The sequence below is a fragment of the Prinia subflava genome, chromosome 2 (assembly GCF_021018805.1).
Source record: "Prinia subflava isolate CZ2003 ecotype Zambia chromosome 2, Cam_Psub_1.2, whole genome shotgun sequence".
Lineage (NCBI taxonomy): Eukaryota > Metazoa > Chordata > Aves > Passeriformes > Cisticolidae > Prinia > Prinia subflava.
The window spans coordinates 31,467,565-31,489,159 of NC_086248.1; the positions used below are offsets into that span (position 1 = coordinate 31,467,565).

At 35.4% G+C, this 21,595-nt stretch overlaps 1 protein-coding gene across 3 annotated transcripts in view; it reads left to right on the plus strand.

Moving 5' to 3' along the window:
• SENP6 (SUMO specific peptidase 6) overlaps positions 1-21,595 on the plus strand; it is a 73,524-nt gene that overhangs the window by 42,928 nt on the left and 9,001 nt on the right. For all 3 annotated transcript variants that reach the window (XM_063389495.1, XM_063389497.1, XM_063389498.1), the window contains 13 exons: positions 581-720; positions 3,159-3,561; positions 4,689-4,921; positions 7,395-7,565; positions 8,440-8,482; positions 10,032-10,211; positions 12,090-12,316; positions 12,907-13,013; positions 13,099-13,215; positions 14,075-14,197; positions 14,426-14,518; positions 17,336-17,769; positions 21,390-21,493. In XM_063389495.1, the coding sequence (XP_063245565.1) occupies positions 581-720; positions 3,159-3,561; positions 4,689-4,921; positions 7,395-7,565; positions 8,440-8,482; positions 10,032-10,211; positions 12,090-12,316; positions 12,907-13,013; positions 13,099-13,215; positions 14,075-14,197; positions 14,426-14,518; positions 17,336-17,769; positions 21,390-21,493 (2,375 nt within the window). The remainder of the gene's footprint in view (positions 1-580; positions 721-3,158; positions 3,562-4,688; positions 4,922-7,394; positions 7,566-8,439; positions 8,483-10,031; positions 10,212-12,089; positions 12,317-12,906; positions 13,014-13,098; positions 13,216-14,074; positions 14,198-14,425; positions 14,519-17,335; positions 17,770-21,389; positions 21,494-21,595) is intronic.

Sequence of the window (21,595 nt, forward strand, 5' to 3'; positions counted from 1 at the left end):
GGGCATTGAAATAAGTTGCCCATGGTGGCGACAGGGTCGCCATGTCTGGAAGTGTTCAAGAAGCTCCTGAATGTGGCTACTTGGGGATATGATTGCAAGGTGATTATGGTGGTGCCAGGTTAATAGTTAGACTAGATGATCTTGGAAGTCTCTTCTGACCTTGACAATTATGTGAAATCCTAATTACACAGAGCATTCACCAGTAATTCTGTGGTAAAGATTTTCATCAGCATAATCTGGCATCCCCTCCTATTTTTGGCAGCAGATTGTCCGCTTGATTTGCAGTGAAGTTAGCATAGATTTGCAAATCCAAAGCCTCTTGCAAAGATATAAGCTAAAAATTGTCAGTGAGTGACCCTGTAATAATATTATTAAAATTATATTTTTGAAGTTACTTTGGGGAATGTGGGGTTTTTTTTAGTCATACAACAAATCGTGAGACATTTGAAACTGTAGTTTTTCTGAGGTTTAAAATGTGTTTATGTTTAGTTCAAGTTGTTGTGTGTAAAGAAGTAAGATGATTATAACAGCATCTGCGTGGACATTTTTTGTTAATGTGTCTGCATCTTTTCCCTTCTAGACAGTGTAATGGAGAATACAGACGAGTCTGAATCAGAATCTGACATTAAGAGAAAGGTGCGACAGAAAGGTCATTGCAATTCATATCAATCTGACTTGAGTCTATCTTCTGCTACAAAAAAATGCCTAACTCAGTCAAAGGTAGGTTATGTTTTAAAAATATATAAACTCTTGTTGAACTTCAAAAGTTATTGCATATTTTAAAAACAGACATTCAGGAGTAGAACAGGTTGATGTTTTAAAATGCTTTGAGTTGGGAGGAGGATTTACATAATTTAAAGAAAATTACAGTGATAGAGATATTTAAGTGCCAATATTGCTATTGCTGTGAAATATTTCTTCCCAGATTTAAACAGACACAAGCTGCACTGAAACAAAAAAGAATCTGTGATTTAATTGAAAGGCTGATTAGTAACCCAGAGATTGATAATTTTAATTTGCTGAAATAGGGGAATAATATTTTGCTCTTTGACAGATTTTTTTTTTTTTTTAGTGTCACGATTTTCTGTACTCAAAACAGTAAAAAGTACTGCAAAGGTTCAAGTACTTTTTATTAAGATGCTCAATTTTCTAGTGAGAATAATACCTTAGGTATCCAAATGTCATTCTCCAGTCTAGATGCAGCAAACCAGGATGTTTTTGTCAGGAACTTGTTTGAATAGCAGATGTAAGATACTTTGGAAATTGCTGTAAGGCTCTCTGCTTTTCTATCAACTTCCCAGGCTACCGTGGAAGTTTCATAATGCCCACATTTCATAATGCCCACAAACATGACTATCAAAGCAAAACTTCCTGTAAGGAGACCTTGATTTAAAAATAATAATTACAGATCTATGATTTTTATATATGCTTAGCTTTTGTTTGAAACACCTAGTACTGCTCTTTGGCATTTCCGTTGCTTATTTAGTTACTTAATATGATGTTAATAAGGAAACTGCTTTAAAATTTTTGGCATGTGGTTGAAGTAGAAAGATGGAATTACTCTATACTTAAGAGCCTCCAGGTACTCTTGGTGCCTTCTCTTGAATATTTTTAATGTCTGATTGAAATTCTTCAATGTGATAAGCAGTATCTTTCTAAGAACTACATCCTGTAACAGCACTGAGGCACAACAGTGGTTTTCATGTCACTTGCTATCTCATCCCACAACTCAGATTCTAAGGGTCTGATATATTTTATACACTTGGGGTTTTTTGCTTCTGTTTCTCTACATTGTGTGTAGCTTTGGTAAATTGCAGAAGTTTTGTAAAAATAATATTTTCTCACGATATGATTTTCGTCTTTAACTTTGGGATTTGAAGTGTCTTCCCACACCTGTGGAAGTCCTCTTTTGGAGATATGTTCTTGTAAATAGCACTTTTGCATGAAGCCAGTTAAGGTGGTCTTGTACAACCGCTGTGAGTGAAGAGAGGTGTAAATTGTGAAAGCTATGTTTTGAAAGTAGATCCAGAAAGTTTTTGATGGGATGTATGTATTTGTTGCCTTCACTAGTTCACAGTACAATGGTTATGCCATTTGAGTTCAGTGCTCCAGGAGAAAATAACATATACTAAATTTTCATCTCTAGAGATGTCCCATATTTATTTTGGTACTCGTTCTGTACTTTCTATGTTAGTATTGAATCCCTCAGATTTAAAAGTCAAAGTTCTAACCTGTAATACAAAATTAAGTGGGACCTAGTAAATGTGAGAAGAACAGAAGATGTCTGTCTTTGCAGTGATAGGATACATTTTCGCTTGCGGCTCCTGCTTGCTTCCTGAAAGCTTGGGGAGCTGGTATTCCTCAAGTCTTGTTTGCTTCTCTGTGACACGTGACTCTAGAGCAATAGATGTACTTTGCTCTTTCTTCGTCTCCCTTGAGGAGTGAATTTCCTGCATGCCTTGCTGGGCTGTTGGAAGATACCTTGGAAGAGCAAATAAATTTGACCTACAAGATTTCTTCAAATCCTCTCCAGCAATGCTCTGTGGATCCTTAGGTTACTTTATTTTTATTGGTTTATTTTTATTGGATCCTTAGGTTACTTTATTTTCCTTAAGTTCCCATGGAACTGCTTTTACAGAAATGATGTAACTAGACCATCTTGCTGATGGATATATGTATCTGAACAGTGTGCAAGGTTTCATTTATGGAAGAAAATACAGGAAGGAAAATCTGAATTGTCCCAACATTAATCACTTTAAAAAATTGCCACAAATGACATTTGTTCCTTTTAGAACATTTTTCATTTTCTTCAATAAAATAAAAAAAATTGAACTGTGTTTTAATGTTTGCTTTCTCTGCCTGCTGTAATTGCTAATGTAATGTTAGCAGTCTCCACTGGATATTCTGGAAAATTTTTTCACCAAAAGGGCTTTCAAGCTTTGGAAGAGGCTATTTAAAAGACATGTAGCTGTGGCACCTGGCGATATGGTTCAGTGATGAGTTGACAGTTCTGTGTTAATGGTTGGACTTAATGATATTAAAGGTCTTTTCCAACCCAAGTGATTGTATGATTCATTCTGAACAGAAATTAAGTGTAAGATACAGAAATTGTGTCTTTCTGCTTACAATTACTGCTTGTTTGTTTGTTTCTCCTTTAGCTTTTGGAACAGATTGATTATTCTACTGAATGCCCAAATTGTGGGAGGGCAAATGAAAATCAGACCAAATGCCGACATTGTGAAAGTGCTTCTCTAAAGGATTTGCAAAGAGTCTCCAGACAAACTGTGACATTAAGTGAATCTGTGGGACCTTTATCGCGCTCTTCAATACATCAGAATTCAGCAGGGCAAAAATCTTCAGGTACAGGGTTCAGCACAAAGAAGTTTTATAGTTCTGCTGTTGGAAAAGGTCCAGCGGATATTCTACTGAGTAATGAGGTTGTAGGACATTCTATGTTACGACAGAATGGAAAAGTTGGTCTTATAACTGGGACAAAAAATCCTAAAATTACAGGAAGTTTAAGACAGAGGAGTACAAGACCATCTGAACTAAATGATCCAAGTAAGTACCTTTTTATGAATACAGCCATTAGCTGGAAACACAGAATATTGTATAGTGAAGGAACTGTTTGTCTAGGTTTGTGCAATTGATGTTGAATGGAATTTTTGTGTGTGTGTGTTCTTGGGGAAGAGGGACAGAATTCTTAATAATTTCCGTTTCATATGCAGAGATACTCTTCAAGAAAAATGAGCATTGGGGAAAACAAAAATTGTTTTGTGACTTTTTTTCTTTTTGTTTTTTAAAAAATATTTACATTTGGGGTGTTGGAAAAAAGAGTATTCTTAGCAGAATTCTATCATTCATTCTTCCAAGAGGAAAGAAAGAATTTGATTTTTATTTTATGTTTTCCCTCCTCTTTTCTTCTGAGCTATTTATCTATTTAAATTTCATAATTTGTAAAATGTTAATTTCTATGCTTTCTCTGTGTAAACTTAATAAGCAGGAAGGATGGAGTAAAAGAAATTTTGTTTCTGGTTCTGTGCTTAGTTTATTAGACCATGTTGTCCTACTGGTTTGAATGATTTCAGTCATAATTTCTCTTGTCGGTTTTTAGGTTGTATTACTTACTGTGAGTTCTTGACACAACCAGAAGTTCACTTCTGTCTAGAGGTGGATTAATGATACTCATTTTTTGTATGGTTCATTTTAAGAAATCAAAAACAAGGCAGAGGGTGCTTGCAACCAGATTCCAAATAAACATTAGTAAAAGCATAATATAATGATACATGTGGACATTTTTGTCACTGCAGGATAATTACATAAGTTACTTCCAAGGCATTACTTGAAAAGAAATTTCTTTTACAGAAAAATGTGGCGGTTGAGAATGTAATATTTTCTGTTTAGTTGTTTTGTCTAGTGATGAGGAGGAGGAGGACAGTAGTGGCAGCACTAGGAGCATGGAAAGCATTTCACCTCGTCCTGCAGATTCAGCCCACTCCTCCCTATCTCCTTCTACAGGAAAGGTGGAAGCAGCATTAAAGGAAAGCAGTTGTGGAATAGAGCAGAGAATAGGTAGTATAACAGCAGTACAGAAATTGCCATCACACTACCAAGAAAGGCAAGAATGAAAAAAGAAATTTCTGTTACAGAAAAATGTAGCGGTTGAGAATGTAATATTTTCTGTTTAGTTGTTTTGTCTAGTGATGATGATGAGGACGAGAATAGTGGCAGCACTAGGAGCATGGAAAGCATTTCACCTCGTCCTGCAGATTCAGCCCGCTCCTCCCCAGCTCCTTCTACAGGAAAGGTGGAAGCAGCATTAAAGGAGAACAGTTGTGGAATAGAACAGAGAATAGGTAGCATAACAACAGATACAGAAATTGCAGTCACACTACCAAGAAAAGCAAGAATGAAAGATCAGGTACTATTTAATGCTTTGTTTAAAGAAAACAGAATTAAATAATACATGGAATGTGTAAAGGCTTGTTTTGCATTGTCAGAAGTTGACTGTATTTGATTGTTTTTTTAATTCAGGAGCTCATCAAATAGTCTCTCTGGATACTTAGTACTGGAAACATAAGAAAATGTGTTCATTACATTTTTACAAGCGTTCATAATGATTTGAATCATGCTGTTAATATAAATGCTTCTGTGTTGAATGTTTACTCTTTTGAGACTGGACAGGGATTCTCTGTGGAGCTCAGGGTCTTAGTTTGCAGCAGAATGTCCGTACGTGCTGTTGCCTGTTGAAACTTTATTCGTTTAAAACATGAAAAGGGACACTGAGAGCAATAATGGCCCTTTAAAGTGAAAATGCTTTGACAGCTGTCCCAATTAATAGCACTTATTTTAGGGCTTTCGTAGTGGGGCTTGTGGTTTTTTAGTTGCATCCTGCTTTAAGGATTGGAAAAGCAACGACAAAAAAATACTCCATGAGTACACCTTAAGTGTGACCAAAGGTGTTCATAGTGTGTTACAAGCCATCTCAACAGTGAGCCATTAACAGGAATAAATTCTATGTGGCAATTGGTAGTGGAAAAATAGTGCTGATTAAAACAATTCTTGAGTCACCTGTCCAGTTTCAGTACTGGGAGTTTGATTCAACAAGAGAATCTGACCAGATTTCCAGTTCTTTGTGAGTTAGAATATTTAAGTACTGATGCTGAAACATTCTTGCTGTGTTGAGATTCAGAAGCCAGCATTCTAGTGGCTGTAGTTGATGAAATTATGGATGTTTATAATATGTTATATAATTAGTCACCACTGTCAATATGAAGCTGTGAACCTGCAGCCTACAATACAGCTGCGAGGCTCAAAGCTTGGATTATAAATAGTTTTTGAATTAAGTTATTCTAGCAGTAAGTGCTGAATTAATTGAAAGTATTGCATTGAGAAGGCACTGGTGTCTGACTTCTGAAACTCCCAAATGATATTTTTGTGTATATCCTTACATTCCTGTTCACTAGTCTTTACGTACCAGTTGTAATCCTGCATGTTAGATTATTTTAGAGTCTGAGCTTACTTTTGAAAACAGGTAAAATAAAAATAATTTTTGTGAAATGTAGCACAAGTTTGGCATTGATTTAATGAGCCTACCAAAATTTGGAGATATCACGGCAGGTTTCTCAGATATAGAAAAAGCTTTTTTCAGCTGTCTTTCTTTCAGAGTATTCATTAATTCTACTTGAATATAGCATCTCTTCAGACTTCGCTGTTTTATTGTTTGTCTGTGATTTGTTTTGGGCTTTTAATAATATTTAGCCAGCCCAGCAGACAAAAAGGAAAAGCTCTTTTCAATGGGAAGCTTAGGAAAACATTTTAATTACAGAATTAGAATCCCTACCTTCTCCACTGTATAAAATGAAGGAACCATCCAAAGGTACATTTTGAATTAGTGCCAAGATAGGCAATATTTGATTGTGTGATTCAGGACTTTAAAATAATTTTCAAGATTTAGTCTTAATAGAAACACTGAATCCCTTAAAAAGTTTGTCTGTGGGAGCTTAACTCCATTTTGTAGCTAAAAAGAATGTTTATTCATGGGCAGCTTTATGAAACAATATAAATACCAAAGAAAAGACTAGTGTACAGAAAATGCTTCAACAAAATAGAGCAATATAAGCAGTACAACAAATAAGTATATTTATCTGCTGGCTATCAGCAGACATTATTTCATTTTAATAGGTTTTGTAAGATTGTTCTGTTGGTTAACAGGATACTTCATTGAGATTACAGCTTCAGTCAGCATCTGGCAACTTTTTAAACTGGGGCCAAACACCACATGGCCTTCTTTCAATGTTTAGTCTTCTGACCTTGGAATCTATCCTAAAAACATCTTAGTAGTTCTGTAGAGATGACTTAAGGAAGATTTATTTATGGTTCTTTAAGAGTGTACTCTGTTAATGTAGTGATGGATGCAATATACTTAAAGAAGTAGTCACCAAAAGCTTGGATTAACAAAAACTGAAAGAAAAAATTAAACCAGCAGCATTGTGGTGGTTTTACAGCATTAGTGCTTTTTTTTTTAATCCAAATAAAATGTATTAAAAATAACTTTGTTTTGCTAGACTGCATATGCTTCCAAAAGTTAAAAATAATTTGGTTTTGGCAATTTAGAAACATTGTTTTTGATTTGGACATGTCAATAAACTGTCTACAAGTATCAGCTTGCCTTTTATTTTCTTCTTGTATGTAGCAATATTAACATCCTCAGGTGTTACAAAAAGTCTTTTAGAAATTATCTACCTTCTGTATATGTTTGGGGCAGATGCTCTAGTAAGTAATCCTGTTGACCAACAGAAAAGTAGCTGAAAATTCAGTCATTAGTTTTAACAAGCTTCGTTTAGCAATAAACCTTAGTGAAACATTCTGAAAGCTTGAAAATTACTTTGCAGTTTGGGAACATTGTGTCTAACACTCCAATAAAACGTCGCAAAGTTATTTCTCAAGAGATGGTAACGGAGGCGGTACCTCTAAATTACCAAAATTCCTGTGAAAGTGTCATTCTGAACTGCCGAAGCATACGAATAGGAATGCTGCGCAGGATGGTGGTGGAACCTGTGATTGTAAGTAACCCTGCTCCTCCACTGCTCTCTTTTCAGGTTTGGATGGATATTGTGTTCTTGTGTTTGAACAACATCATGTTTTGCCTTTGGGGATCAGGAAGTTTGCCTCTGGTTTCAGAGGCTGTGATTTCCAGAGAACAGCAAATTATTGCTGTGTTCTAACATGTACAGTCTAGCTCTGGTTCTTAATAGAAATATTGTGCTTCAACACTCTCAAAAAACTTGTTTGTATGCTGGGGGGAGGTTACGGGCTAGCATGCATTTGTTAAAAAAATTGAAAACAACAGTTACAAATAAGTTGATACGGATAGGTGTGAGGAAGAAGCATTGTCCTAGAGGTGAATAATTCTACTTCCAGATTTTTTTTTTTGGTTAGCCTTGTAAGGTACATGGAGTTTTCAAGGAGACTTGAATGTTAGTTGTATTCAGGCAGCCACATAGAATGCATACTTCTTGCTGGAGTAACCACAGAAACAGCAGAGAGGTGTTACTTGTGCTTTCCACCTTTTTACAAAGCACTATTGTTTGATTTGCCTAAATGCTGATAGATGACATTTTCTTTTGAAGAAATAGAATTTGTGCATTTTTCAGAGTATTGTAAATGCTTTTGAAAACTGAGTGCTTCAGAGAGATCTAAAGTTTAAACAGTCAGTATGACTGAAAGAAACTAGAGTAACAAAGAATGTACTTGCCTTGAGTTGTGCTAAAATGTACATTTTTTTCTTAAAACTTGCATTTTAAATCTTAATTTTTAAATGTTTATTGTTTATTTAAGTACTTAGTCTATTGAAATGTGTTTGCTAACAGTTTAAAGGCTTTAAGTGAATTAAAATTTGCAGAAGATGTGAAATCTTAAAATTGTTTTGTCTTTCAGTTTTGCCTGGATTATATCAAAATACGCCTAGAGAGTCAAGAAGGTGAGTACATTTTTCATTTTATGTTAGTAGTCAATATATTTATTTTGAATGAAGTAACTGTGTCAAAGGTATTAATAGGTAAATCATAATTAAATGTTCATTCTCATTTTGTCATTTGTGTAATAAATTATTATGGATGTCTGTAGTCAGATAAGAGAAAAGAAAATGGGGAATACAAATTTGACCTGAATTGCCTGGTGACTAAAAAGTAAAATATTCTACTTCTGCTGACAGAAAATTCACAATTTGTGACATGCGTACAATTGGGTTGTTAATTCTGCTTCATCTGATCTGATTCTGCTTGATCTAATCCCTCATTTGAAGATCTCTAGATGATGTGGTGATGATTGGGAAAGGTTTTCTTGAAAATGATTAACAAAAACAAAAAGCAAGAGTAACCTTCCTGTAAATTGTTAGCTTTTTAGCACTTTATTAATTCTTTTATTTCAGTTGTGTTAAGGAGACAGTAAAAACCACACTGGTGTCTTACACCTTTCATGTCTAGATCTCTTGATAGCTTTTCTCTAGCCTGAAAGTTGTGTGTTTCATGTCACTGAAAGAAATAGTGACATAATTTGGAAATGATGAATTATATTCCTGCTGTTTCCTTTCTTTGCTTTTGTAGAGTTTTGTTATGGGCCTGGAAGCTTTGTTACCTTTTGTTAATCTCAAATTGCAGTCCTAAGATGTAGTACTGTTGAATTTTGCTGTTGGTGTTTGTAAAAGAGAAGAATTGTGTTTTTGTCATTACATGCAGAAAGGTGTCTCACAACCTGTAAAGACAAGGGTAGCCTTTGCTCAGTCAAGTATTCAAGTTTATTTTGAAACTTAATAGAAACATACAAACTATGAGTTTTCATGCTTTAAATGTATTTTAAAAAATAGAACAGTGAAAAGCTTAATATAATTTGTAGAAAATTGGTATCAAGTCAGTTAAAACAGCTGTGTGGTAAAATTATTTCCATTTCTTTGGTTTTCTTTTTGAGTTTTACATGTATATCCACTTCTATATCAAACTTTATAAGTCAATAAAACCTGTAAAATACTCAACATTGGTATTGGCAGCACCAGATGCACTGTTCCTGACATTTCTTTTGGGGAACAAACTAGGGCTAGTCCTTTGTTTCCTCAGGCAATCAGATTATTTCTCTGCGTGTGTTTGTGCTCTTCTTTTTGAAGTTGTTTTTCATATGGAAACTTGGTCAAAGATAAATGTGCAAAGAAAATTTTACAAACTTACTGTAAAATGTGTCATAGCAATAGTTGCAAATTTAAATCACTGGAAATTGTGGGCATTTTTTTCTGTGGAATAAAAAGTAATTTAAAGTTGGTGGGCAGAGTACAGTTTGCATCTGATTCCTTTCTTGACAGGTGACATTGGAATTTATCCTGTCTTTTAAGGTATAAAAAGCCATCACTTTTTGCATATGTGTTGATTTCAAAGTTTTAAAATCAGCACATACTGATTTCTTGTTAGAATCAAGGGGGAAATTGTAAAGGAAGCTTACAGATTTTTACTATATTTTAATATATCATTATTTTCTCATAGAATCAGAAAGTGATATCAGAGAAATTAACCTGAAAACTTCAGAGCTTACTAAATGTGAATGGTGTAGTGTCCGAAAATTGCCAGTAGTTTTCCTACAAACAGTACCTTCAACCTGTAGCAGTCTGAGAGATCAACTGAAAATGAGTAAAGATAATGTCTGGTACGAATGTAAAGGAGACAGTAAGTACAACTATTTTAGTTTTACTATTCACTTCAAATTTTATTTTCATGTTTTGGGTCATGAATGAGTGCATTAAGATGAAAAGGGTTATGACTGGCTGGGGTAGGTGTAGGGTTTTCTCAGACACTTACTACCATCCCAGGCTGAGAAGGAGCACAGTTCAAAACAGCTGGGCATTCTCTTTGTCCAGAAACATGCTAGTTACAACATTTAGTCAATTTAGTATAACTTTTTTCACTAATATTTGTACTGAATTAAAGCAAGTTGGTTTGGTTAGTTTTTGTATATGGGCCTTTACATTTACATGGCAGCTTTTGTGATCCTTCTGCCTTCTGTGCTGTTCTGCTGACAGGCTTTAGCTTTAGGAGAAACAGTTGTGTAGGTTGCCCCAGCATACTTCTCATGATCTTGTGAGATAGACAAATACGTGCTTAGAAAAGGTGTGGATTATCTTCATGTATATTAAAATGAAATTGAATTTCTATAAAATACTCAAGGTCCTATCATCTTAATATGCACACCTAGTAAATGCAACATTGAATCCTCCTTCTCTTCAATAGGCTTTTCTTCAGGTTAAATTTTATGGTTATTTATACTTACACACAGTTTCGTACACATATAAATTTATTCAAATGGAGGAAGAGCGCTTTTAACAATTTCAGAATTGAGAGCTCCCATAATAGTCTCATCCATGTCCTGTAAAAAGTATGAGCTGTAAGGAGTCTTACAATTACAGAAGTAATTAGAGAGCATGCAGGGGACCTGCACACAATTCTGGGAGCAGGAATTAGACCCCTGTAGACACGGGTGTTCACAAGAAATGAAAAAGTTTCCCAGGCTGTCTGTGTGAAGTCCCGCCCTTGGCTTGGCTCTCAGCAGTGCCCCTGCCCAGCTCTTCTCCCTGAGGCTGTGGCACAGAGAGTTTTACATCCAGCTGCTTTATTGCATTTGATGTGCAGGAGCACCTTGTGATAACACAGCTGCTTTCTGCTTTGTAAGCAATGAAATTAATTTAAGCCTGTATCCAGAGCTGTGTAAGCAATTGTGTGTAGATACCTAGCTCCCAAAACAGGAACACCCAAGAGCCATTTAGACATCAAAATTCTGTGTGCAGTGAATTGGGAATTATGCTGCTGAATTATTTTTCACAAGAGTTAGTGTGCTGGGTTAAGAGTGACCAAAGCTAAATGGTTATTGTGTCTGAGGCTCCTCTTACAGAAAAACCAGTCCTGGCAGTTCTGTGTTGGGCAGTGATGTGAGACTGGGATTTGCAGCCTGAATTCTACTGCTTTTTCTGGCTGTGTAAAATAATGCCTTTCAGTGCAACTTAGGCTTTTTGATTTTTCAGAGATAAGTGGATGATATTTATATAACAGCTGATTGATCTGAGTAATTCTCTGCAACTTCTTCAAAAACAGTGATGTTTTATAGCGTAGCCTTCTAGGGTCAGAGAGGAAATTATGCTGAATATACAGTTTTTGAAATTGTAGTGAAACAATAGGCTAGGAACTCAGTAAGAAAAGGAGAAAGTATTGGTTCCGGACTCTTACTGAGTGTAAACAAAGATGTATTATTTCATTATTATTCATTATTTCAAAATATGTTTTGGCTTTGCATTAGTGTAATTTAAGAATTTATCAGATGTAATATTGAACATTTCTTGTTTAAGGTAGAAGGTGAATGCACTCTTTATAAATGCAGATAAGAAAAGGTTGGCAGTTAGTCTTTCTGTCTGTCTGCTCACATCTGTATTACTGCTTACATACATTATCAGCAATGTTGGCCTAAAAGTCCATGAAATTTCTTTATAATTGCAACATGCTTAATTTTATTTTATTCCTAAATAAATAATTTTCTCTCTACTTTTTTTTTTGCAGGTCAGGAAGAACAGTACATAATTTTGATTTTTGAAACTGGTCTTGATCCTCATGCAAATTCAATATTTGAAAAAATAATTATGGACATTGGTATTAGAAATAATATTTCTGACTTCTTTGTGAAAATTTCATTTGAAGAAGCCAATGCCAGGCTTGTTGCATTTACCAAATGCTTAGAGGAGAATTCCAAAGGAAGCCCATCTCACAGAGAAAACAAAATTAAAAATGTAATTATGTTTTTATTCTAGAACCAAGTCATCATATTATGTGCATTACAAATACACGAAGTATAGTGAGTTAGTCAGCCAAAAAAAATTCCATCAACTTTTGCTAGCTTTTATATGAAAATTCCTAGTCTGGTCCATGGTGGATTATGAAATTGTGGGAAATAGTCTGTGCATTCACAGTACTTTTTAGGATGTTTAGTTTGATGAGAAAGTTATACAGTGGTCTACAAGTAATGTTGTTATTTAAAAATCATTAAGGGATGAGAAATCTTTATTATAATCAGACAACATAATATTTTCCAAAGGGCAAAATTATGGTATTTCAAACAAGAGATTAAGTTGCTCTGTTGTAGTTACATTTCATTAATGCTTCCTTTAAACAAGCTACTTTTTAAAGAATTAGGTTTTGTGATTCTGCAAGAAATGCGCAAAGACCTTAGTGTTATAGATGAGGTAGGAAAGGAAAAACCACAGACTTGAAGTCCTCAAAAACACCCGGATATTACACTGCTGGACTTTATGAAGTTTTATTACCATTTCAGTAAAACTGAGCACATTATGCAAATTAATGTTGACTCTATTCTCTTAAGGTTGCGTCTGAGTCCAAAATGCAGCAGCGAACTAAACAGTTACCATTTTTTGATGATGATGAAGAAATTGGCGAACCACATACAGTATTTATTGGTCCTATAGAAAAGTAAGATATTTATCTTTGCCCTGTAATAACCCTCTGAGGTTTTTTGGCATTTCATACTTCTTATTGAATGTATTTCTCTTCTCAGGTTGATAGTTTATCCACCTTCTCCAGCTAAAGGTGGTATTTCTGTGACCAACGAAGACCTCCATTGTCTAAATGAAGGAGAATTTTTAAATGATGTTATTATTGATTTTTATTTAAAGTAAGTTTTATTTCACATCAGTTTTTAATTGTCTTTTACTTTTAAACTTGAAAAGTTCTGATATTAAAAATTCATAGGTCAGTTGATAACACTTGGTCTCCAACTATGTACAGCTGTAATTTTAAAGGCTGTTCTGTAATCTTGCAAGAAAGTTTGGTTCTTCTCCCTTCCTGCTTGACTGTGACATTGTACGTACCTGGATAAAAGTTCTTTGAACTTTTTAACATCTCTAGAGCAAATTTAACTAAAAAAAAAGAATAAAAAGCTTTTTTAAAGTTTAGTTGTTCTTTCCAGAGTATCTATGTTTCCTGAAATTTAATTTGTTTTGGTTAATGTAATACATAAGTTCATTTTGTGCTGTCATTGATGCTGCAGATGTTAGAAGTGTATTAAATTGTTACATGCTGCTGGTTTTGTGCTACACATAAGGTGTGTATATGTATTTTTCAGTCTGTTAATGTATTTTAGAAGTAAAAATCAAATGAGTGTGTCACTCGTGGGACTGGAGATCTGTTGGCTCAAATATAAAATACAAATTTCTTAGATTGGTTTTTATGTAACAAACTCCTTGAAAATTTATTTTCCTGCCATGAAAAAAAAATAAATACAAGAGCAGCAGAATAGCTTGTTGATTGAGCAGAGCAATAATACCTTGAAATATGAATACCTTGAAATATTTACATAAATTTTGCATTAATTAGTTCCTGTGGATAGTCAGCTCCAAACAGCTATTCTGTGAGATGCTGCTGCAATTTGGTGGGGAGCACCTGTTAGCAGTCCTTTTTACTCTGGTGCTGAGTACTTTGAGTTAAAACCTCCATTATTTTTTCCTTCTTTTTTTCTTTTTCTAACTAATTAGGTATTTGGTACTTGAAAAGCTGAAAAAAGAAGATGCTGATAGAATACATGTGTTCAGTTCATTCTTCTATAAACGCCTTAATCAAAGAGAAAGAAGAAATATTCATGAAACTTCAAACCTTTCGTAAGTCTGTTGATAAGTCAGTTTAACATAGAGCTAAGTGCAGTGAAGACTCTTAACATGCTTTACAGAGAGAAATATCAACAGAACTCTAGGAAACATTCAGACCTGTAGCAGACATAGAATATCCCTTGAAAATCTTAACAAGCTCTTAAGGTGAAAATATCTGGAAAATGCTCCCTCAAATAAAATAAGCCACTGTACAAATTTTATGTTGGTTTCTTCTTGCAGAATACAACAAAAGCGACATGGACGAGTGAAAACGTGGACACGGCATGTTGATATTTTTGAGAAAGATTTCATTTTTGTTCCCCTTAATGAAGCGTAAGTGAACATAACCTTTTTATCACATTTGGTAAAGGCTTAAGCTTCATAATTCTGAAATTGAAAGTTGCATTACAATAAGAATTGAAGTTAAAACTTAAGAGAATAACCATCTTTTTCCAGGTGATAAAAATTAAATAGTTATGTAAGACTTTAAGTGTTGTAGTTTAAGAATTATCAGACAATATAAAGACAGCAAAAATTAACTTTTCTGAGTACTTTTTCTAGATTTTACCTCAATCTCTCGCATTCTTTCTTCTAAGCTTTTGACATTGATAACTTTAGGATTTATCTTTTTTAGTCCTTTCTAATGAGATCTCTCTGGTATAGATGGGATCATCTTTAGTTACAATAAATGTATATTGGAAGAAAACTTAATTGAAAATGGCTACTGCCTTGAGAACTGTATTCTTTTTCCTTGTATCCCTTTGTCCTGCTGTTTGTTAAGGGTCAGGAGGCAGACCATTAGCATTCTAATGGTTGCTAAGGACTTTGATGATGCTTGCTTTCCTTAAGATCAGAGCAAGTTGTGACAAACACATTTCTATATTTCACAGAAATAATCTAAACCAAAGTTTAGATTATTCTAGTTCTTGAGCCAGAGTATTTATGGAAGTTAAAGTACTGTATTTTAAACCTATGCAATAAAAAAGTTAAGGACAGATAGACAGGAATTTTCTAAATGACGTCTCATAGGCATACCTAGCTGATATTTCAAAAGTTAAAAAAGAGATTTTTTTAATAAAAAGTGATTTATCTAGATACTGTGCCGTTGTACAGTGGGAGGCAAATTTCTAAATCTTCCTGTTTTCGTGCCTCCTCTCCAGCTGAATTCTGAGGCTGGCAGTAATAGAGGCAGTTATGAGATAACTGGCCATACATATATCTGTCCTTTTTGTAAAGTTGTATTTCCGCAACAAAGGTGTTCATCAACACTGACCTTGGTTTTTGACATACCCTGACCTCTGGCAAGACGTCCAGATCTAGAGGATTTCAATGACTCATGTGTAAGGTCCACTGCAGGTCCCTGTCCACTGCAGGCTTCATCCTTGCCATCCCTCTCCCATGAAACTTCAAGTACCAACACTTTGAATTGTCTGTCATTTAAATTTTGACCTGCCTTTGCACTTGTTACATTGTTCACTTCCCACCATCCTCTCATGTGTCTTTCACATATGTACATGGGTTATGCAGAGGAGAAATGAGTGTGAATTAGAAGTTACCTGAAAAGGAAAACAAATAGCTCTGTGGTTTTATAAAAATTACTTACACAGTCATTTTCACTGTCTTGTTCATTTACTGCCAAGTAACCAAAGCAATGTGTGTCTCAACAAGTAGAACGCAACAGTTTGTACTGAAGGTAAAATGTCCACATCAGTAAAGTAAGATTATTGCAGAGGAGAAAAATAACCAAGTAGCTGGGGAGATGAGAAAGTTGTGGTTTGCTGGGGAGTTGCTGGGTTTTGGTGTCTAGTTCCAACAAGTTTTTCCAGACTATCTCATAACCACTGGTTTAGGGAATGTAGACTCATCATCTAACTAGCTGTCAAACTGCAGTAACTGGAGGTGGGCAGGTTGACTCTAGGGCAGAATGAACTTCAGAACAGTGTGTCTGGTTTAACCATGACTGCATCCATGTCCTTTGGCCGTGCAGTCCTTGTTCAAATCTCCAGTGAAAACAGGTTGTTCTCTTAAAAGTTAAAAGTTGTTCTCTTTTTACATCCAGGTTAATATGCTAGTCTGCTGACATAATTGGTACATAAAGTCTCTGTTAATAGAGTACACACTAATTCCAGGATTTGGCAGTACTACATGTGTTTATTAGGTGTGGTGAGTCATTCAAGACAAACCATACCATGTGTGCTGCTTGCAATGGCCACTTACTTTAACTGCCATTAAGTTTTGATGGAATTGAGGCTTCATAACCATCTAATTATTTTCTTAGTATGGCATGCATTTTTAGCTACTGCTTTTTCTTTGATCTCCTAAAACACATTGAAATACGACTTTGCCTGTGTAATACGTAGCTGGCTTCTGTTTTGTTATTGCTGTAGATAATCAAAGATCCCTCAGAAAATTTCTTAATTGGACAATCAAAATCCACTTGTAATGTCTCAGTCCCTCAATTTGCTGCTGCTCTAGTTCTGACTGAATGGCAAGTCAGTGAAGCCTAAAGAAGCAAGGAAATAGGAGGAAATGGTTGCAAAACTTACACTTTGTGTTGGGGGGTATAACTGGTTTTGATTTGGAAAAATTAGAATGTGAGTTCTGTGAAGGGTGAGGAAAGCAGCAGAGCCGTTGTGATGACATTGCAAGCACTCTTTTTTTCTCCTTCTTTAACTGACTGTTGACAAGATTTCTTTAAAAATGTGAAGTGTTAAATACAGTTGGAAGATCTCATACGTGGAAGACTATGGGCAATTCAGCCATACCCTTAGTTCTGGCTTACTTGTGTTGCTAGTGTTGAACTACTAGAAAACCTCAAACAGCCAAAAAACATGAACTCTACAATCTCGAATTCATGCATTAATGAAGAAAATGTTAAAAAAAGAAATAAGTTTCAATTCAGAGAAAGAAAAAAATGTATGAAGTATGAGCAAATTGAAATAAATATTTAAGACAGCACCTGTTTTGAACTAACTGCATCATATTAATTAATTTGTTGGTGATTATTTGCATGGAGAAATCATACTTTTATAGAAGCTTGTGAAGGCTTGAGAAAAACCTGGTCAGAAAAGTGAACAGCTAGTATAGCTTTAAATAATTATGGAGCCATTAATGTAATTGCAGTTTTTAATGTCTTTTTTCCATTTGCAGGGCCCACTGGTTTTTGGCTGTTATCTGTTTTCCTGGTTTAGAAAAACCCAAATATGAACCAAATCCCCATTACCATGAAAACGCTGCAATGCCGATGAAATCTTCCTCTTCAGATGGAGAGAGCAGCACACCATCTCCTTTGCCAAATGATTTAGATGCACAAAACTCGCCTTCCAAGTCCAGTGCAAAGAAGACTTTTACCAAAAAGTACAGTACAGCTTTAATCGACCCAAACACTGAAACAGAGGACAGCGAATCTTTGTGTTGTAGGAGAAGTCCTTGTAGGGGAAAAAGTGCTTTTAAAAAACTGAATCAAATAGACAGTGATGTGGAAGAACCTAACACTGTGGAATCAGCATGCCATAAACTAGACCATAGAACACTGGATGAAAATGGTATACAGGGTGAATTCACAGCTGCTAGCCAATCGATGGGTATGTAATTCTAAAAATATGTACATTTTAATGAAATATTTGGAGATCTCAGTTCTGTTACTATTTCTGCAATGGTGTAAAGTTCATACTTCAAAAGCTTAGTATATGGCTTAACTTCAAGTGCTTGCAATGTAAGTAATTCATAGCCGTTGCATTTAAAGTTTTTGTGGCTTTATTGACATTAACTCTCATGACAAAGGGCTGGAGATAAAACTGTGTTTTCTTAAATCAGATTAATTTTTCAGTTCTGTGAGCTTTTTTCAAACAAAATAATTTTGTAGATACCACTTTGCATCCCTCAGGATTGCAGTTATTACGGAAAGAATGGTGGTTAACCTTGGATCCTTATAATGTACATGCAGGGGAAACCTGACCTAAGATGATGTAAGCAGCCTTAATATCAGTGTCTTTTATCATTCGATGTTTTGCTTCAACACTATTCATTTCTTTAATGTCCTGGTAAGAAGGTATGTAAAAAGAGTAAGAAGACAACAATTCTAAAAAAAAAATTTCCTCCATGACCACTGTGTTACATTTAGAGAGGCTTTCTCAATTCGTTGCTGCTGTGGAGACTGCACTCACCAATCTGCAATCATGTTTGTACCCCAGTGAACAAAGGAGCTGGCATACTTTTAAAGGCAGGTGAAGGATTTAGAAAAAGGTTGTTTTCTCTGTTCACTGCAGCATTTGGATCTCCTTAAGGCATAGACTAGGAAGCATCTGATTATGCAAAAGCTTTTACTTTAGTCACCAGTAGTACTCCTACTGACTTAGTTTACACAGTAAGGGGTTGTATACCTTACAGTACAAGTTCTGAAAACATTACCAATCATATGGTTCAAAATATATACTGCAGGCCATTTCCACTTCAGTATCTTTGTGGATGTAAACAGGACTAATTTCTATTCTAAATGCATTCATTTGTGATAACATTGTTACTATTCCTTGAAGCTTTTGGAGGGGTACTGGGGGTGCGTGTAGATGTGTTCTTGAGTCAGTTTTTCACTTTATGTGTGATTGTTACCATTTATGATATTGCTGCTGTATGATGTGGTCTCATGACTTGGATACTGCTACCGTTGCTTGTCTGTAATTGGAATGTGCTTTATGACAGATTTTTTTTTAGGATTGGATTTCTTGTGGGTTTTTTTCTGGCTGCGTTGTATTGGCAGCTGATGGCCATTCTCTTTATAACCTGAATGCTCAGACTCTCTTGCTCAACTATTGAATATGATGCAACCTTTGATTAAAGCGGATGTTCTCGGGGGCACTGTTCTGATTTAAGGGTGAGATTGGCCCTAAGGATTTGTTTAGGCAGCTGAATTTAGATGCCCTGTATTTAAACTTCCCTTTCAACCAGATGGAAATTAGACATTCTGCCTTGGGTTATCTGAGCAACTCTAGAAGGGTGGATTTTGACTGTGCCAGATCCATCTGTGAGTTGTGGATATCCAAGGATATCTTGAAAGACCACATGTGCCTCTGATAGTGTAGTCAGTGAAGCCAAGAGACCTCCTCTTCTCATCCCAAAGCAGGTATAGAGTAGCTGTTCAGTTAAGTAGCTCTGTGCTCTGATTATGGTTTCCTAACATGGAGACCCTAGGTGCTGACTATATATGGGAGCCTAAACTGAGATGGCTTGATCTCAAACTAAATCCTGGTGTTGAATTTGTGAATCTGTAGAAATGCATATCTAAATAACTTTGAAGTCATCCAAAATATATCTTTTTATTATTACTTCTCTAATTTTTTTTATTATTATTGCTCAGTTTTTGAACAAGATGTGATTTGTCTCAATACCAATTTTTATTTTTTAAATCTGTCGGCAATAAGTCACATTAGTATATGACCTACTTCTTATGCTAAGGTCTTTTCAAAGGTACTACCAAGACTAATTCCCAAGTTTGTCCCTGTGGAACTCCACTGGTGACCTCTTTACAGAGTGTTACCTTAACATCTCTTTTGAAATATTCTCAAATGCAGGTGTTCTCCTTTTTTTCCCCACTAGCTACTTCACTGCCCTATTTACTGTTCTTATAGAAATCCTAGTTTCCTTTAATAGGTGCTATGTCCTCCAGTGACACCATAACCAATACTTTTATTTTTGTCATTGTTTAGGCATATTACTTAACCCCTTTCTAGGAAGATTTCAAGTTTTGATGAATTATTTACTTTTCATTTATTTCCACAATTTACTATTTTTTCCATCAAAATCTGTTCTGAAGTCTTGTATGGAAGTAGTAAGACTAGTGAGCCTGTAGCTGTCTGTATTTGTTTCTTGTACAGGTAAAGCTAGAACATTCATAATTTTTTTTCCTTCTCATGCTGTTCCCCACTAAATATGTGACTAAATATATAGAGGTCATTGGGAGTGAATTTACAGATAATCTTTTTATGTAACAAACTGTGAAATATTTCTAAGCTGCTGCTCCCAGGAGAGCTGATCCTTCCTTCTGCCCTCCCTACCAGTGTGTTCCCAAGCTGCCTTTTCCGTTTTACCAACACGAGACTTCATATAACTGCATGGAAGTGAACTGATGGATGAAATTATTCCAGTTAAAAAATAATAAACTAGTGACTACTGTAAGAGAAGTCCCAGAATGTGCAGTCAGAGAGAGATGCAGGACTCCAGGCACCTCTGTTCCAAGATGCTGCTCATTGCAGAGATGCTGTTACAGCAGTCCTGGGTCGTGGGTAATACAGAGCCCAGCCTAAAAGCTGCCAGCTACAGCTTATAAACATGCCTGAGAGACCCTTAAGTTCTGGTTACAATACATTATATCTGTACTGAATATGCAAATTTACAACATCCAACCAGTAAAAGACAAATCCTATAGAATCTATATATAGCCTATTAGAATACATTTCCATACCGTGTTACATTTTAAGCCCTAAAAGCTACTTTCTAGACCCCTTTTTTTCTTCTCTGCCAAACTGGCAGGGTCTCCCTGACCCTTGGACACTTTAACTTGCAGAAGCATCCCTTCTGTTTGCCAAGGACATTGTTCAATCAACAGGGACCTTCCCTCCAGCTCACTCAGCCATTGTCTTTCCATTTGTTCAGTAACTGACTGGCTTGGAATCCTACACATCAAAACTAGTTGTCATTTCTATTTCACTTATAGGTTTCATATTCTCAGATTCTTTTGCCAAGCAATTGTATTTGTAAGATTTCCCTGTTTCACCTTCCCCAACAGACTGCCTTTTTCAGTGTGATCCACTGTGTGTATGGATGTATTTGATGTTATGAAAGGAACTAGCTAGGGATAGGAATAGATGATTATTTTAGAGAGTATATCAGAGTGCGTATTTTGGTAGCAGTACCAATTCAGATTGCTATAAAGGCTCCAGGGAACTATGGGGAAATTTCATAGTGGGTTTTAGGCTAGGTGTTTAAAATTTTTATAGGCATTTCACACAATTAGCAATAATTTCTGTTGTGCTACTTAGAAGAAACTTTTCACTTTTGTTCATATGTATGAGTAAATTATTATATATTAGCTGTGTAACAGTTACTGTGAGCAATCCTGAGGAAATCTGAGGTATTTAAAATGAGTTTGGTCTTCAGTGATGACATAGTAATTGATGTTTAAATATCCTGCTGTCTGTGATTGATACAGATGGATTGCACAAAATCAGACTAAACTATAGTGAAGACTCAGCTGATGGCAGTAAACTAAATGAAGATGAGCTTATAGATTTTTCTGAAGACCAAGATAACCAGGTAAAGCATTTAGCAATTTTATTCAGGAAATGTGAACTGCTGTGTTGTATTTTGAATGGATGGCTTAAAAGTGGTGTACAGATTGTGAATGTGCTTTGTCTA